Source organism: Scyliorhinus canicula, chromosome 1 (assembly GCF_902713615.1).
Source record: "Scyliorhinus canicula chromosome 1, sScyCan1.1, whole genome shotgun sequence".
Lineage (NCBI taxonomy): Eukaryota > Metazoa > Chordata > Chondrichthyes > Carcharhiniformes > Scyliorhinidae > Scyliorhinus > Scyliorhinus canicula.
In genome coordinates, this window is record NC_052146.1 from 292,631,947 (window position 1) to 292,651,605 (window position 19,659).

The 19,659-nt window shown below is 43.9% G+C and overlaps 1 protein-coding gene across 1 annotated transcript in view; it reads right to left on the reverse strand.

Annotated features, from left to right (window-relative positions):
• adss2 (adenylosuccinate synthase 2) overlaps positions 1 to 19,659 on the reverse strand; it is an 86,249-nt gene that overhangs the window by 13,582 nt on the left and 53,008 nt on the right. Inside the window, exons 4-7 of the mRNA XM_038815374.1 lie at positions 16,951 to 17,001; positions 15,744 to 15,810; positions 11,584 to 11,691; positions 2,715 to 2,796 (exon numbers count right to left, since the gene is read on the reverse strand). Coding sequence (XP_038671302.1) covers positions 2,715 to 2,796; positions 11,584 to 11,691; positions 15,744 to 15,810; positions 16,951 to 17,001 — 308 coding nt within the window. The remainder of the gene's footprint in view (positions 1 to 2,714; positions 2,797 to 11,583; positions 11,692 to 15,743; positions 15,811 to 16,950; positions 17,002 to 19,659) is intronic.

The following is a 19,659-nucleotide window of genomic DNA, read 5'->3' on the forward strand; positions in this document are numbered from 1 at the left end:
TGTTCAATACTCTCAATTGCTTCTTGGTGCCTCACTGAGACCATAGCGAAAAGCACAAAACCATTGCTACGGATAACAAAAGAGAAAATGCTGGAAAATCTCAGCAGGTCTGGCAGCATCTACAGGGAGAGAAAAGAGCGAACGTTGAGTCCAATGACTGCTAAGGCTGTTTGTTATCCTTAAACCAGAATGGCTCATTTGGCTCAGATGCAACTCTAGCTCGGAGTAATTCCGGTTACCACTGGCAACGCCAAGTGAGGTGAGACTGTTCTGCCCAGTACCATCTGCCTGGAACGTGCTGAATGATTGAGCATCTCTGTCCTTTGATCGAGTTTGCACTTTCTCCCCATGTCTGCGTGGGTTTCCTCCGGGTGCTCCGGTTTCCTCCCACAGTCCAAAGATGTGCAGATTAGGTGGATTGATTATCGTAGAATTTACAGTGCAGAAGGAGGCCACTCGGCCCATCGAGTCTGCACAGGCTCTTGGAAAGAGCACCCCACCCGAGGTCAACACCTCCACCCTATCCCCATAACCCAGTAACCCCACCCAACACTAAGGGCAATTTTGGACACTAAGGGCAATTTATCATGGCCAATCCACCTAACCTGCACATCTTTGTACTGTGGGAGGAAACCGGAGCACCCGGAGGAAACCCACGCAGACACGGGGAGGATGTGCAGACGCCACACAGACAGTGACCCAAGCCGGAATCGAACCTGGGACCCTGGAGCTGTGAAGCAATTAAGCTATCCACAATGCTACCGTGCTGCCCTGCACGGTCATGCTAAATTGCCCCTTAGTGTCCAAAGTGTTAGCTGGGGTTACAGGGTTACGGAGGGTGAGTGGGCTTAGGTAGGGTACACTTTCAGAAGGCCGTGCAGACTGGATGGGCTAAGTGACCTCCTCTGCACTGTTGAGATTCTATGGATTCCAATCTGTTGCTTGCCCTCAATCCATTACAAATATCACTGCCTTTCCCATTGTTGCCTGCTCCCACTGACCCAGAAATATTATATCACTAAGTTCACATCAGGGACCAAGGAACTGGGTTTGAATTCTTCACTGGACTATAAAATGGTAACAATGCAGTAGGACCTTTAAAGAATTGGAAACTGATTTACCAGATTGCGGTCAGGAAGGGTAGGGAGAGGGAGAGTTGGGGAGAGAGTGTCTGGGGAGGGGGAAAAAAGAGAGAGGGAGAGGGAGATAAAGAAAGAGGGGGAGAGAGAGAGAGGGAGATGTAGAGAGAAGGGGAGAGAGGGGGGGTGGGAGAGAGAGGGGGGGGTGGAGAGAGAGGGAGAGAGAGAGGGGGAGAGAGGGGGGAGAGAGAGAGAGAGAGAGGGGGGGACGAGAGAGAGAGAGCGGGGGGAGGGGAGAGAGAGAGAGAGGGTGAGAGAGAGAGAGAGAGGAGAGAGAGGGGGAGAGAGAGGAGGAGAGAGGGGGGGAGAGAGGAGAGAGAGAGAGAGGAGGGGGGAGGAGAGAGAGAGAGGGGGGGAGAGAGAGAGAGAGGGGGGGAGAGAGAGAGGAGAGAGGGGGGGAGAGACCGAGAGCACGAGCGAGAGAGAGAGGGTGGGAAAGAGAGAGAGATAGAGAGAGAGAGAGAGAGAGAGAGAGAGAGAGAGAGAGAGAGAAAGAGGGGGGTGAGGGAGAGAGAGAGAGGAGAGAGGGTGGGGAGAGAGGAGAGAGAGAGGGGAGGGAGAGAGAGGAGAGAGGGGAGAGCGAGAGAGGGGAGAGAGGGGGAGAGAGAGAGAGGGTGGGAGAGAGGGAGGGGGAGAGGAAGAGGGCTGGGGGAGAGAGGGAAAGAGAGAGGGGGAGAGAGGGTGGGGAGAGAGAGGAGAAAGAGAGGGGGGGAGGGAGGGGGAGGGGGAGAGAGGGGAGAGGGGAGGGGAGAGAGGGGAGAGAGAGACTGGGGAGAGAGAGGAGAGGGAGAGAGAGAGTGGGGAGAGAGAGGAGAGGGAGAGAGAGAGGAGAGAGAGAGGGGAGAGAGAGAGAGAGGGGAGAGAGAGAGTGGAGAGAGAGAGATGGGGGAAGAGAGAGGGGGGAGAGGGAGAGAGAAAGAGTTGTGATGCTCAATGAGATTACAGGCTTTTTTAACTTACTGACATTAAAGCAAAACAAAGTTAACAGGACACGGTTAAATGTACTGTACTTTGAAAACCAGGTGCGTTCACGTTTTGAAGATAATCTGATAGTTCGCTTAAATTTGAATGCTATTATTGTGTTTGTAGATTGTTGATTAAAACTTTGAAAGGCAAACTAAACCACATTCTGAACATTTTAAACTTGCAAATCACAGAGTTGACAGCATCACCCTGTAGCGAAGGGAAACCAGCTACACTAGGTGTGGTTCTGATACGTTTGAGGGCCTCCTCCCTCCAATAACTGGAAAAAACAAAATTATTTAAATAAAAGGACTTAATTACACAAAGACACTGCGCAGTAATCGAGGAGATCACAACCGCCACGTGAACGGGGATCTGCCCAGTGAGCTTTGGGGGTGGGTGGGTTAATGAGATTAAACATCTTTATAATTGTGCTCCGGCTCAACTGTATTTTTAGATCAGATTCAAAATGACTATTTTCTCTCCTTCCATTCTCCTAAAACGTTCTTTGATTATGACCATCAGTTAGCCATTGCTGTTGGTTATTGGCAATACCAAATATGTAGGAGCACAAGAACAGTGTTCAGTTAAGTCAAGTTCTGATCAGCTTACCTTGAGTTTCTCCAGTTCCCCTTCCACATCAACCTCCAGATTAGGATACATTGACATGTGCTGATTTGCCAAGACCTTAAACCTGAGGAAAATATAGATATTTAAACATGTAAATCAAAGCAATTCAATGAATTAAGTGCATGAACCTTCACAAATGCTAATTCGTAAAAAGAGAACATTTTTAAGGCCATTCCTACTTTTCATTGAGACGGCTGCAAACTGTGGACGAGCACTTTCTTCTCAGAGAAGCATAGGGCTGGATTTCTGCACACCCCTGCCACTGGTAGCAGGGGTCCATGATACGGCGAGAATCAGCCGTCTGGGAAAAATCGGGATCGGCGCCAATGCTCCAGCCCCCTGCTGGTGGCAGGTTTGGGGTTCACGCCCGCAGGAGAATGTAAATGCATGCAAATAGTCTTAATACATCTGATGTGGTGGGCCACTCCTCAAGGGAGTTTCCCCCAAAGTCCATCCAAGGGCCACCCTCCTCACAAAGCACGACCTGCCCTCCACTCCCCCACCAGACCCACCCCCCAGCCACCAGAGGCCCTCTAACTAAAATGAACCCCCCACAGGGACCCCTAAATAGGGAGACTCCCAACTAAAGGGAGCCCCTCAGCGATCCCCTAACTATAGGGGCTCTTCTTTCTTCCCCCGCATCCCCCCAAGCACCAAGTGTCCATTCTTAGAAAGAGAACAGCTGTGACCTGTGTTTAAACCCATCTTATTCCTTTAGCTGCAAGCCATTCATTCATTTCTGTAGTGGGCTGTGATTGACAGCTTCCATAAAACAGCTGTGAGCCATTTTGCTTCATTCATCTTCACGGATGAGTAACTCTCAAGTGCTGTACCGGGCAGCACGGTGGCGGTGGTTAGCACTGCTGCCTCACGGCGCAAAGGTCTGAGGTTCAATCCTGGCTCTGGGTCACTGTCCGTGTGGAGTTTGCAAATTCTCCCCGTGTTTGTGTAAGTTTCGCCCCCACAACCCAAAAGATGTGCAGGGTAGGTGGATCGGCCACGCTAATTTGCCCCTTAATTGGAAGAAATTAATTGGGTACTCTAAATTTTAAAAAAAATTAAAGTGTTGTCACCACAATGTTTGTAAACATCATAGAATCCTTAGAGTGCAGAAAGAGACCATTCAACCCATTGAGTCTGCATCAACCCTCTGAAAGAGCACCCTATGGGGGCCCAATCCCCCACCCTGGCCCCATAACCCCATTTCTGGGGCAATTTAGCATGGCCAATCTGCACGTCTTTGGACTGTGGGAGGAAACCGGAGGACCTGGAGGAAACACACACAGACACAGGGAGAATGTACAAAATCCACAGTTACTCGAGTTCGGAATTAAACCCGGGTTTCTGACACTGTGAGGCAGCAATGCTAACCACTGTGCCGCCCCTATCAATCACATCATCTATATCAAAAACAGTTAAGTGCCGTTAATTTCCAGCTCAGCACTTCAAAATCACTCAAGTGTGAAGGGGTGTGATTAGAATGCACTCAACTCTCTTTGATGTGGTTGAGGTTTGTAAACATTGTGGTTACAGCACTTCGATTACTCATCCATGAAGCAGATGAATGTAGGGCTCACAACTATTTTGTGGAAGCTGTCAATCACAGCCTGCTACAGCAGCTAAAGGGTCTGTGGGGAATTAAACACAGGTTATAGCTGTTCTCTTTCCAGTAATGGTCACATTGCTTGGGGCGGGGGGGGGGGGGGGGGGGGGGGGGGCAGCTACAGGACCAGTCTGCCTGCTCAAAACAGCGGTCCATTGGCGGGATCCCCTCAGGAATCCCTTGTATTCCTCACCATGCATAAATCTGAATGGCGAGGGACACTGAACTGCTTTGTGATTTGCGCTCCCTAGCAATTCTCCTCCGGCAGGAGAACATAGTCTCCCAAACAAAGAATCCCGGCCAGAATATTTGCTGGTGTTATGACTGCACTAACCAAGTGACCAGAAGGTAACGTTTGTAGAAGTACGTGACCATATATTTACTACTCCCCAACTTTGATATAAATACATTTAAGAGGAAGCTAGATAAGCATTATGATGGAGCACACAATTGACGGTTCAGCTGACAGAGTGAGATGAACAAGGATGGGGGGGGGGGGGGGGTTTGAGTGGAGCATAAACACTGAAAAGGACTGGTCGGTCAAATGGCCTGTTCCTGTGTTGTATATTCTCTATAATTCTGTTGTGGGATGACAGTGGTGGCAAGATTCTGCAGTGTATAATTTAGAGACCCTTTGAATTTCTGGGCAATTTCTTAAACGGGTAAAAGCAATTCAAAAGAATAGACTGTTCTACGACACAATAGCAATATAGAGGGTTCAGCGAGTTTTTAAAAAACAGTAAGATTTAATTTGATAGTGAAACCACCGGAAAATAAAATCCATACAAGGCCACTTTTTGAACGTGGTTTCATTTGTCAAAAGCACTGATGTATGCAGCCAGCACAAGCAGTAGGTCCTGCATTGCAAGAGACATAACACAATATATAAATAAATAGCACTAATTTTCCAGCAATTTGTCTGCGCAGTTTGAAACTGGGCAATTTCTGTCTCTCAACACGCTTTATGGCCCATTGCTCTAAGAATCAGAAAAAACGTTGTCGAATCGGCTGACGAGTTAATATACTTTCAGTAAACTGTGAAATGAGCAGCCAGCTAAATACTGTAAACATTGGATTTCCAAACACATCATGTGCAGAAAGCTTATTTAAAATGCAATTTGTATATTTTTGCAAATCAGTGCTTCAAGTCCCAATTTACACCTTCTGATATCAGATATTTAGCTGCAGCACATTAAACAAATGTTATGTTGCAATTAATAAACTACTACTTTAAATGTATCTACTTAAGTACGGCATATAGCCTGATAACATACATAATTTGTTCGGACAAATCGGGTCAAATGGTCAATCTGTGACCACCAAGAGCAAGTAAATTAAAGAGCATGAAAAGTCCTTGGCAAGTAGGATTAAGGTGAATCCCAAAGCTTTTTATTCATATGTAAAAACAAGAGGGCGGCCAAGGAAAGGATTGGAACACTTAAGGACAGTGGTGGGTATCTGTGTGTTGAGCCAGAGGAAATAGGTGAGGTACTAAATGAGTGCTTTCCATCAGTGTTCACCAAAGAAAAGGACTTTGTGGAAGATGATTACTGGGTAGGGTGTGTGGATAGTCTGGATCATGTTGACATCAAAAAGGATTAAGGTCCGTGGGGCAAAGTTTAGAGGGGATGTGCAAGGCAGGTTTTTTTTTTACACGGAGGATGGCGAGTGCCTGGAACGCATTGCCAAGGCAGGTTGTGGAAGCAGATACATTAACGGCGTTCAAAAGGCATCTCGACAAATACATGGATAGGAGGGTATAGAGGGATACAGCACTAGGAAGTGCTGAGTATTTTGGCCAAGGGTGGCATCAGACCGTTACAGACTTGGAGGGCCGAAGGGCCTCTTTCTGTGCTGTATTGTTCTTTGTTCCAACAAGAGTTTATGCAAATCTCTATACAACAGATAGCTGATGACACAGTGAGAAACTAATGGCTGTGTTGAAGTAGATAAATAGCAAGAAGAGTTTTCATGCAGAATATACCAGAGACCTTCTACAACTGCGTAGCACACAGCTTGTGCAGTGGTACCTGCAGAAAACCAAGGTCTCTAAATCAGAGAATGGCAAATGGCCTGGGCGGTCCATGAAACAAGAAAATACAAAAGTTACTTTATGAGTAACTATCCTGTGTCTTTGTCAATAAATACACTTGATGCAAACCACACAGACTGGGGCAGTTCCACGTTTGATCACTGGCCTGCACTGAGGTCACCAGGTCATCCTGCTAGAAAGATTCCTCTCATTGCAGCATCTATCTGATTTCATGGTAACCCTTCTGCTACTCTATGGTATCTGCAGTCAACTCATTGATCACACTTTATATAAAGAGCTTCTGGGCAGTGGTCCTAAGTTTGGCTTGAATTAGCTTGAACCTGCTTTTTTCCGTGCACGTTTCAAGGCTGAACAGTCTAAGTACTTTCAGCCTTCGCTCACAACTCAGGCTCCGACAAACAGCTTTGTGACACTTCTCTGAATGCCGTTCCCCTTGGTGTCACGGTGACCACAATTAGTGCGATCTGGCCAGATCCTTTTTTGAAAATGAACTTCGTCATATTGTTCTCGCAATTATGAATTCATAATCACAATCTGTGCCTCATAAATTTCCTACGTCTTTCCTACTATATAATGTTATCTAACTTCCAATTTTAGCCTTTCTGGGACTTCCACATCAAGGCATGAATTTTCTGAGGTTATTGCTATTTAGGGAAGGCATTTTATTTGCGACTTACTTATGAATTCTGGTCATTTCAGTCACGTTCCTCATTTCCAAATGTTACTCAGTTGCAATGCCCCCTAATTGGGGAATGTCCATTGACAACATATAGAACCACAGGCAAAGAGCAGCCACATGGGTGAGCTAGTGGATGGCTGCCAGCCACCAACAGGACCAGATCCCAGAATCTGTCACTGCTTTCAGTAGAGTTGAATAAAAGCTGACTGGAAACATCAATTTGGGTCAATACCAGAAAGTGCATTTAATTATGTGAAAATAACCAGGGTGTGTTGTATTTCAGAAGCTTGGCCAAGCACTAAAGCAATAGCATGCGTCAAGCTGGAGCTTTGCAGGCTGTAACGTAAAGGACATTGTTTGGACAGATGTGAAGGCAACTAAAAGTTATCAAGAAATTCAGAGATTAATGCAACTGCAGGTCAAGGGAGAGAAACTGGTGCAGTTTCCAGTGAGGCTGAGGGACCAGGTCATCAGTGGTTTTTGTGACGATATTTTACAAGCTCCTTCTTATCCTTTAGATTCTCTCTTAGTTTACATTGACACACATGAATGTAAATAACAAATTACTTATGGAGGAAGGTTTCAGAGAATTCAGTGTTTGGACAGTGTTTCCCCTCTAGATCTTTTTTGAGATGTGTGGCCTGTTTATTTCAGTGTGTGGTAACTTCAAGATCTCTTTTGCGTGGCTGTAGACAAGGTATCTTAAACAGCACAACTTGCGAATAGCCTGCATGGTACCCTTCAGGCTGCTGCACGTGCATCTAAATTTACAGGGAACAATGGTGAGGACTACTGCATACAGTCAGTTATGATGGCATTTCGGTGATGAGGAGGAGGTGACCTTGGATGGATCCTTGCAGGACAGCTGAGGTGACAGTACAAGAGTGGGAAAGGAATACACATTGCTGGAGATGCTCTGGCTACAACTAGATGGATTACATCCTCTTACGGTTAACATGCAGGTTTAGTTTGCAGTTAGGAAGGCAAATGCAATATTAGCATTCAGGTCAAGAGGGCTAGAATACAAGAGCAGGGATGTACATCTGAGGATGAATAAGGCTCTAGTCAGACTCCATTTTTAAAAATAAATTTAGAGTACCTAATTATTGGGGCAGCACGGCGGCGCAGTGGTTAGCACTGCTGCCTCACGGCGCTAAGGTCCCAGGTTCGATCCCGGCTCTGGGTCACTGTCCGTGTGGAGTTTACGGGAGTTTCGCCCCCACAACCCAAAGATGTGCAGGGCAGGGGGATTGACCATGCTAAATTGCCCCTTAATTGGAAAAAACGAATTGGGCACTCAATTTATTTTAAAAAACAAGTACCTAATTATTTTTTCCAATTAAGGAGCAATTTAGTGTGGTCTATCCATCTACTCTGCACATCTTCGGGTTGTGGGGGTGAGATCCACATAGACACAGGGAGAATGTTCAAACTCCACAGACGGTGACACGGGACTGGGATCGAACCCAGGTCCTCAGTGCCGTGAGGCAGCAGTGCTAACCTCAGCACCACCGTCCAGTCAGACTTCAATGAGAGCAGTTTTGTGCCCCGTATCTAAGGAAGGATGTGCTGGCCTTGAATAGGGTCCAGAGGAGGCTCACAAGAATGATCCCTGGAATGAAAAGCTTGTCATATGAAGAGCGGTTGAGGTCTCTGGGTCTGTACATGTTGGAGTTTGGAAGGGTGAGGGGGGATCTTATTGAAACTTAAAGGGTACGGCGAGGCCTAGATAGAGTTGATAGAGGATATTTCCACTAGCAGGAGAAACTAGAACCCGAGGCCACAGCCTCAGACTGAAGGACGCTCATTTAAAACTGAGATGAGGAGGAATTTCTTCCACCAGAGGGTTGTGAATCTGTGGAACTCTTTGCCGCAGCAGGCCATGGAGGCCAAGTCACTGAGTGGTTTTAAGACAGAGATAGGTAGGTTCTTAATGTAGGAATCGGGGTTATGGGGAGAAACAGGACAATTGGGTTGAGAAACTTATCAGCCATGATTGAATAGTGGAACAGAATGGCCTAATTCTGCTCCTGTCTCTTACGGTCTTATGAGAGTAGGCTCAATCAATTAAAGGCAAAGGTACTTTTCTTCAATAAATGTTACATTAACATCACTTCAGAGATTCATTCCTAAAAGATGCAGAGTGGGTACCTTTGACATTTGATATTTTCAGATAGTTCAATAAGTAAATTTAAAAGCAGGAACTGCAGTAAAATTTCCCGTTTTCAATATATCTATATATATGCACACACACACACAAAAACATATTGCAGGGGAGCTAGAGAGGAAAAGTAAGTTAATAAAATTATATTTGTGCTCGTATAGCAACTTATCACATTAAGATGTCTGACATATAATGAATTAATTTTGGATCACTGAAAGTAAAGCAGATAAACATGGCCACTATCTAACATTTGGGGCGGCACAGTGGCGCAGTAGTTAGCACTGTGGCCTCTCGGCACCCAGGACCCCAGTTCGATCCCGGCCCCAGGTCACTGGCCGAGTAGAGTTCTCACATTCTCCCCATGTCTTCATGGGTCCCCCCCCATAGCCCAAAAATGTGCAGGGTAGGTGAACTGGCCACACTAAATTGCCCCTTAATTGGGAAAAAATTAAATAAATAAAACTATCTGAAACATCGCACTGCTGAGATGAATAACAAATTTGATTGGTGTTCGATGTTTAAGAAATATTGTAGATTTGAATACGGTAGCGTGTGGTACAATGGATTGCACTTTATTTTAAAAAAGTAATACACAGTGAGTTCTATCTATAAACGTGTTTCTCCAAAATAAAACATTAAATTCAGGGACATGCATTGTACAAGCACTGAAAAATATCTAAAAATCACTCAAAGGGGCAGCGTGGTGGCACAGTGGTTAGCACTGCTGCTCATCAGCGTCAGGGACCTGGGTTCAATTCTGTCTGTGTGAAGTCTGCATCTTCTCCCCCGTGTCTGCTTAGATTTCCTCCGGGTGCTCCGGTTTCCTCTCGCAGTCCAAAGATGTGGTTAGGTGGATTGGCCACGCTATAGTGCCCCTTAGTATCCAAGAAAGGTTGGGTTGGTTTACGGGGATCGGCTGGGGGCCTGGCCGTTGGTAGGGTGTTCTTTCAGAGGATTCGTGCAGATTTAATCGGCCAAATGGCCTCCTTCTGCACTGTATAGGTTCTATGATTCTGTGAAAACTGAAGTACGATGACTGGGCACCTTCGCAATGATCAATGCGCTGCCAAATGACCAAAAATAAAACCGATGTCTGTGTTTCTGGAACGATCAGAGAGCAACTGAACATTTTCAATCTAGCTATCATCCAGACACAGACGAAGTGGTCAGTAGGGAGTAGAGAGCACTTTACTAAATGTTCAATAATAAATGAATGATCAATCAAGGTTTAACAACAACATTAGATAAAAAATAAAATAGCAGCAAATTATCAAGTGTTTTAAAGGGAATTATTTTAACATAAATTGCAACTTGCTAGTTACCCTTTAGACGGAAGCATTCTCAAGTTTTAGGAGTTTCATACCCATGGGACTTAAACACACCTTCAGGGTTCTCTGAACTTTTGTCAATGCCCTTACCAAAGCCAAACAAGTTTAAACTAATTTGCTTTGACCGATAAGCAAACAGCTTCGTGTACATGAAGATTTAACCTTGTTGATCGAGGATGTGTGATGATCGATAGTCAGTCAAATCCTTTCACAGCTTAGTTAGTTGGCTCCTTCTGCACATTTTAAAGTTCACTGTTGCAGTGCACAAAACTCACATTGAAATCTGCTATCCCCTGACTCATTAGTCTAATTTGTGAATATGTTGAGTCAGTGTCATCAATCTCCCCGACAATGGTCACCTTGATAGCAGAATTATAAACAGGGAAAAGGAATCCTTGGACAAACAGTGCTAATCATTCCCTCCTCCATGTTAGTCATTGACGCCTCCCTCACGTTCAGCTGATTTTCCATCCGACCAATTTTGCTTTTAATATTATGGGCCTATACCTTCATGAAATGGCTTTGCCCTTCCTAACAACAGGTACAACAGTGCAGCCCAATGCATTAACCACTAGCCACATGTCAATTAGGAATTCAGATGTGGTTAACTGTACTTCTGATTAGTAGATTTTTAAAAAATGAATGACAATGTGATCTCAGTAGCCATATTGGCATGGTATAGGCATGTGTACTTTTATGTGTGCATTTATTAATAAATTAGTAAATCTAAAAGAACAACGTTTTTTGTTTTACTGTTGTTATTTGTTTTTAATTTTTTGGTTGCTATTTATTGTTTATCTGCTGAAGCAGTGTGTAACACAGGCCAAAATACCGGACTTCAACACCATGGAAACACCAGTGAAAACAGATAAGGAGGGGAAGCTGTCAGTATGGTTAGCTTGAGCAATCGGAATAACCGCAGCAGAAGAAAGAAAGTTCACGAGCAGCTCAGTTGTGGAAGAACAAAACAGAAGTCTATCTAATTAGGTGAACAAACACATGGAACACGAGAGCATTCAAATACCTTTCAGAAAAGTCATCAAAATCAGTCAGTAGATCACATATCCTGAGCCCGCTCCGAGCTGCTTTTGAAGAATACACAGGTCCTATTCCCTTTTTCGTGGTGCCCAAACTGTTAAAGACAAAGTTATATTTTCTTTGATTAAGCCGTCACTAATCATATCCAATATATAAATCTAATTAGGCAGTAAAGTAATGAAAAGAAAACTTATTCCTCCAACCATCCACCACTTTAATGCACACTGAAATGGCTAAAATTTAAACAAACAGTAAAAATTGTCAGAAAGTTAGTGAAAAATAAAATGGGCCATGGTGTGGTTTAATAAATGTAACAACTATGATTTTCAACACAGTGGGAAACATAATGGCATGTTATGTTCTAATTAATACAATTCAATAACTAGTCATCATTAAAAGCTGCCTGGAACTAAGAGAACTCAAGTCAAAACTGATTTCTAACTTAACACAATCAACAGGTTAAGCTGAAATAAGATTTCAATGTAGTCAAATACAAGAGAAATGGGGTTCACCTTACACAAAATGCACTATATAATACTTCTGAAGCAACAAATCTGGCTCGGTTTCAATTCTCCAAATGCTGAAAGATTTACATAATCATAGCCAAATAACTACTCACCAGTGAAAGGTACTACAAGGTATTGAAATAGAGATCTAAAAGACTCTAATTTAATATCTTGTTTTAAAATTTTGGTAAACATGACTAAAAGCATAAGATGCAAAGGATTTTGCATAGCTGCACAAATATGTTAACTTTTTGCATTATAAATTCCAGTCTATGCTGATGCTGGCCTTAGTCACTGCCAAGCCGCAATTGCACACTTTTCCATCCCAATTACAGAAAAATACTTTAAAATGGACACAAACTTATTATTCCCTAACTTCTAACTCCCAAAGACTAAATTTGGTCCCAATTTCCTGTGTGCAACTCAGCAGGTCTCCATATACCCTTGGATTGTCTGGCTCCTACCCAGTACACACCAGACAACATAATTTCCCAATGTATTAACCACACTTTTTAACCCCCCCAAAAAAGCCATTGAGCAGGTATCTGAAACTTTCCGGCACTTTTCAATTTGCTAAGCTCCTTGACCAAACAATTTAAATTGCCAGTTTCCAGAGACTATATTTACTCAACAAACAGACCGTGGGAGGCTTAAAGGGACACAGTTGTACCTCTATAACCAAATGGTAAATTTTGATTATATGGTACAAAATTCCAGTCCTTCTGAAAGAACACACCCAACTAAGATTCGCTAATAGAGGGATTTTCAATCTCAGGGTCATGATCCGTAGGTGCGTCACGGGCATAATTTCGGGATGATCGCAGCGCTCAGAGGGGGGAATGCCCAACAGTCGCGGCCGGCTTTAAAAAATGCCTGCTGCGACGGACTTCTGAGATTGCCAGCCATCCTGCGCGTGCGTGCTGGGTCGAGCAGTGCGCAGGAGCGAGCAGGATGGACTGCCTCCTCTTGACATCAGTCCGTTGCCCAGGCCCAGTTATTTTCAGTAAACAACAGGATCCTCCCACCCGAATCGGCGCAGAGAGCAGGTCACGCAGGGGTATGCTGATGTCACATGTTCTGGGCGAGAGAGAGATTCCTCCATTTTGCAGCTGCCAGCAGTGCTGGTATGAACTCCTGGGCCTCTGGTGGACAACCCATGAAGAAGCATAAAACAGGAGCAAAGCAGCATAAAGATGATTATTTGAGATGTGGGTTTATAAATTGTGCTACTGCAAAGCAGGATTCAAAGTTCATGTGTGTTATAGAATCATAGAATTTACAGTGCAGAAGGCGGCCATTCGGCCCATCGAGTCTGCACTGGCCCTTGGAAAGAGCACCCTGCTTAAGCCCAGGACACTAAGTGGCAGGGAAGTACTGGCAAATGAAAGTTTAAAACCCTCAAACCTTCAAAGACATTTGAAGCCTAAACATGGTGAATTAGAGGACAAACCTCTTTATTTTTTTTCAACGGATGCAGTGAGATCTTAAATCATCAGCTGAAGTCATCAGAAATGTAACTATGAATAACAAAGCAAGTGAGATAGTGAGGACCAAGCAGGCTCACCTGTCACATTACAGGTAAGTGAAAATGGTGGGTCGCGAACATCGGCCAGTGAGGGTTACAAATCTCAGCCGGGTCCCAACGGTTGGTAAAAATGGGTCCCGAGCAAAAATAATTTGAAAAACACTGCACTAATATATTAAAACATCCCATGCAGGCCAGCATGTGGCATTGTGAATTGCTGAAAGATTGGTTGAATCCTTTCAGATACCTAAACAGCAAACTCCCAGTGTTATAGATCTCGTCTACTGCATAACTAACACAGACATTACAGGTCTAATAGTCTCCTTCTGTGTTGCAAGGTGCTACCATGCTATGATTATCAATGCTATCTCAGGTTCAGGGGAGTCAGCTGTAACTCAACAAAACCTAAGCCTCAGCAGCTCCAAAAGAATGGTGAAATTATTAAAGGTGGTGTAGGGGGTAATATAATGGCATGGACTGAAGATTGTCTAGCTGACAGAAAACAGAGCTGGTATGAATGGATCTTTTTCTGGTTGGCAGGATGTAATGAGTGGTGTGCCACAGGGATCGGAACTGAGGCCTCACTTATATAATTTATATAATGACTTGGATGCAGGGGCTGAGGGTTTGGGTGCTAAATTTGCTGCTGACACAAAGATAGGCAGGAAAATAAATTGTCAAGAGGACGCAAGGAGGCCAAAAATGGACATAGGTAGATTGAGTGGGTAAAAATCTAGCAAATGGGAGTATAATGTAGGCAAATGTGATATTGTCCATTTTGGCAGATTATCCAAATGATGAGAGATTGCAAAGCTCTGAGGTGCAGAGGGATCTGGGTGTCCTAGTGCGTGAATTACAAAAAGCTAGCATAAAGACACAGCGGGTAATTAGGAAAACTAGTAGAATTAATAGAATGTTATCATTTATTTGGAGGGGGAAAGATGTAAATGCATTAGCATTTCAGAGAAGAATAATTAGATTGATACCAGGAATGGGCGAGTTATCTCACGGAGAAAGATTGGAGGTTAGGGCTGTATCCACCGGAGTTTAGAAGCGCAAGAGATGACCTGGTCAAAATCTTTAAGATCCTGAGGGGCATTGACAGGGTGGATGTGGAGAGAATATTTTCTCTTGTTGGAGAATCTAGAATTGGGGGCGGGGGGCATTATTTAAAATAAGGGGTCACTCATTTAAGACGAAGAGGAGACATTTTTATCTCAGAGGGTCATGTGTCTCGAGAACGCTTCTTAAAAAAGCAGAGGAAGCAAAGTCTTTGAATATTTTTAAAGCATAGCTAGATAGATTCTTGATAAACAAGGGGTGAAAGGTCAACGTGGTCGGCAGGAATGTGGAGTTGATTGGAGTTGAATGTGGGTGGCATGCTAGCACAGTGGTTAGCACAGCTGCTTCACAGCTCCAGGGTCCCAGGTTCGATTCCCGGCTTGGATCACTGTCTGTGCGGAGTCGTCCCGTGTCTGCGTGGTGGTTTCCTCCGGGTGCTCCGGTTTCTTCCCACAGTCTAAAGACGTGCAGGTTAGATGAACTGGCCATGCTAAATTGCCCCTTAGTGTCCAAAAAAGTTAGATGGGGTGGGGTTATTGGGTTACAGGGAAAGGGTAGAGCTGCGGGCTTGGGTCGGGTGCTCTTTCCAAGGGCCAGTGCAGACTCGTAGGGCTGAATGGCCTCCTTCTGCACTGGAATTTCCATCATTCTTTGAGGCTACAATCAGATCAACCATGATCGTATTGAATGGTGGGGCAGGCTCGAGGGGCCAAGTGTCCTAGATCTGTTCCTAATTTGTCCGTATGTATCACTTGAAGAGTCAAAAAAAACTTCCTGCGTTACATAGGTAATTAAGAAATGAATAATACACGGTTGTGCAGCAAAAAAAACTGATAACGTTTTATACTAATCACCAGATTCGACCTCGAAACATACACAATATTATTTCAAAAGACCCAGCACAGGCAAAGGACTGAATAGATTCCTTTTGTGCTGCAGATTCTATATCTCAAATAGAACAAAAATCCTTAAATTTAATGAGAGTTACGATTTATGAAATTCCACTTTACAAAGATGTTGGAAAATTTGCTTGCAAACGTGTAGAAGCCTTACGTTTTTCCTGCTTGTTGTTGCCTCTGTTGCTCCTGAGCACCATCAGCAGCTTGGTGGAAATCAAACACTAAAAACAAAGATAGAGATTTCATGCTGCTGTCACTTAGCTAATTGACTAAGTTCGTAAATTATTCCAGGTTTTGCTGTCCTGACTATCGTCAACGACATGATATGAGCCAAAGTTGAACTGATAGTATCTGTGCTGTGACCAGACATAACAATTTGGGAGGTTACAACCTTCCAGCACACTATCCATATAGTCCATGCAGTTCAGAAGGAAGCCATTCAGTCCATTGAATCTGCACCGACACTCCGAAAGAGCACTCTACCTAGGGCCACTCCCCCACCCTACCCTGTAATGCCACGCATTGATCATGGCCAATCCACCTAATCTGAACATCTAGCTGGAGCTCCCAGAGGAAAGCCATGCAGACACGGGGAGAACATGCAAACTCCACACAGACAGTCACCCAAGGCCAGAACTGGACTGGAGTCCCTGGCACAGTGAGGCAATAGTGCTAACTACTATGCCACCGTGACGTCCTCACACCCCTAACTGCAGCTACCAGTTAAATAGGAGTATAATGCACCAGAGTGTGATGTTTATTTAAAATGTGATGGAGTGATAATTCCATAATAATACTTAATATAAAGTTTAGCAGTTGTAGGCAACATTGTACTTTTTAAATAATTCTTGATAACTTCTGGCCTCGCAATGTGCCTGCTGAACTTTGTTGAACTATTCTTCCCCCAGTTCTGGTGAAAGGTCATAGACTTGAAACGTTAACTTTTTCTCTCTCTACATAAACACCACAAGACTTGCTGAGTATTTCCAGCATTTTGTATTCTTATCTCAGATTTCCAGTATCCAGAGTATTTTGCTTTTACTGAACTGTTGACAGTTTGTGCCCTGGGCCCATTAGGATCTAGGCTAAAGCTGTTACAATTCTTTTCAAGACTGGGCCTTTGCAGTCAACATAAGGGGAAACTATTTTCCCCATCAGTCTGGGCTGGATTCAAATGCAGGGGCTACTATAGAGCATCCAGTCAATTCTCTAACCACAGCCCAATTAACTGAAGGTTACAAAAACAGATCAAGCCAAATAATAAGTGTGGATCCTTTTGCAAGGAAAGAAAAACAATATTGAGGGAAGGAGGATAAAGGACTCCAAAAATTAGCATCATGAATAATGATGATTCAACTTACCAATATGGGCTCTGTCTGAAATGATCAGTCTATTCTCCCAACCTACAAGACCTGAAGATGAAAAGAAAGTTATTAGATTTGATAAACATGGCATAAAGGGGAAAACCTGTATTGAGATGGTACCTCATTTTGCAAAACCACTGCATCAGGTGACAAATTACTTTTGGATGTAGCAACTTTTGGACAAACTTGGCAACAACTCCAATTCATTGAAGTCCACAAACAGCAATGGGGCTCTGAGCAAAGGTTGAAATATTGGAGAAGGCACAGAGAACGCCTTGCTTTTCTTTGAATAATTGATGGGATCTTTAACATTCATCTCAAAGGCCAAGTAATAGCTAGCATTTAAAGACCAATCTGAAAGACAGCATTTCAGAATACACTGCACTCCCTCAGTACTACACTACGGTATGTTCCAACATCCTAGAGTGGGTTCAAATTTGCAACCTTCTGACAATGTGAGAGAGCAATCGATTAATCCAATGCGAGACCTAACCATTTTTGATTCTGGATTATCATAATATTTTACAGCACGATGCCCATGTTGTCTACTCCCTGCAAGAGCTACCCATTAAGGTCCATTCCCTTATCCTTTCAAATTTTTCTTTTGCAAATATTTATTCACCTTCCTTTTAAATATGTGTCGATTTTGCTTCTACCTCTCTCGAATATAAAGTTTTCATTCCTTCAGTCTCATTATGATCTTACATTTGCAACCCCTAGTTCCTGACTCAATGAATAACGGAAATAGTCTTTAATGATTTATCTCATCAATATAATCTGAAAAACCTCTCATAACCCCTGAAAATAAAAGAAAACGTTTCTTCTGTGCCATCCCCACAGTTGTAACATCTTTCAAACGAAGGAAACAAGAGCTGGGAAATGAAATTTCCCAACTCTGCACCTTATTGCATTCCCAGGTATGGCAAAGGTTAGATGCAAAGTCAAGGGTCCCTCAAATGTCATTCTATGGTCTTAACCCCAAGGAGTGGACCACACACCCATTTCCATATAATTAAGACTGACTTTCAATGTCAAACATTGTGCCATTTAATCTGTGGAATGGCACACAATAGAAATGGGTGAGGCAGCCCAAACAAATTTTATTCAGCTGTGATACACAAAAGAAATAGTAGAATACCAGTTCTCTTTTGTTTTAAACACGCAACATTAGCTTGCAAAACATGCAGGTACAAAGAAAGGGAAGAGAAATAGTCAGTCATCTGTTCCAAACACTTAAAAACAATCACTTGCCTAAAGTAACACTAACCTGCAAATGAACTTCTTGCAGGAAACCAGCCCTTTCCCCATAAATGATGAACTGACCAATACATTTATTGTGCAAAGATTCTCCCAACGTTGGATCCACTGAACTAACACATCCTAGGGGCAGCTTTTGAAGGAAGAGTTAATAAGGAAATTAAATCAGGGACAACTTTCCAGAGCATTAGGGGCACAGATTTTAGCTGAGGTCTCTCTGTGGTTGAAACTGGAACAAAGAAGGTGCCAACGTCAAAGATACGGAAAATGCAGTGACACATGAATTGTGCAAAACTGTAAAAGGACTTCGTAGGAGTACAAGGATGTTGAAATTTATGTATTGAGATTTATGGAATCTATTACGGTCAGAGAGATAGAAGGATATAGTTGTAGGGTTTGGAAAAAATTGAAAATGATTTCAGGAACAATTTGGGAGGTGATCAAGGAAAGTGCTTGGCACTATCATGTGTTTCAGTGACACTAGAGAGGAGGGCAGCAATCTTGATGGTGTTTAGAATATGGGTTATGAAGCTCAGCTCAGGGTCAAACAGGACACGTGGATTTTCTACCATCATACTCGGTTTAAGCAAGCTGCCAGGAAAAGGTCTGGAGTCAAGGGCCAAAGTGCACAAGCAGGAGCTCAACAGGTCCAGCAGGAGCTCAACAGGTCCAGCAGGAGCTCAACAGGTCCAGCAGGAGCTCAACAGGAGCTCAACAGGTCCAGCAGGAGCTCAACAGGTCCAGCAGGATTCACTGGATTACAATCACAAGTAACAACTATTGGCCATTTTCTATTCCGCTACATAGACACACTGGGATCAAATGTAATGCGATGTACCATTTCTCTGGTGAGGATCAGTTAACTCAGGGATTGAATCTGGAACCCATCAGGAAAAACAGATCGCACCACACTGCCCCACTAACCTATGCAACAAACTAGCTAAACAAACGGGTACAACTCTCATCGTGGGCAGCATGACGGCACAGTGGTTAGCACAGTTGCTTCACCGCTCCAGGGTCCCAGGTTCAATTCCCCGCTGGGTCACTGTGCGGAGTCTGCACGTTCCCCCCATGTCTGCGTGGGTTTCCTCCGGGTGCTCCGGTTTCCTCCCACAGTCCAAAGATGTGCAGGATAGGTGGGTTGGCCATGATAAATTGCCCTTAGTGTCCAGAACATTGGGTGGGATTACTGGGATAAGGTAGAGGAGGTGTGGGCTTAGGTAGGGTGCTCTTTCTAAGGGCCGGTGCAGACTCGATGGGCCGAATGGCCTCCTTCTGCACTGTAAATTCTATGATTCTATCTCGACACCATAGCGAGTAAAGCTTTAGTTTTATCTCCTTTTTGTGCATGGCTTCCTCCCACTTGAAACAAATTATATTTGCAGAACTCTGCATCTCAATTGTCTGGAAAGCTGCAGATAAATCCCAGTTATAAACAGTTGAGCGAGA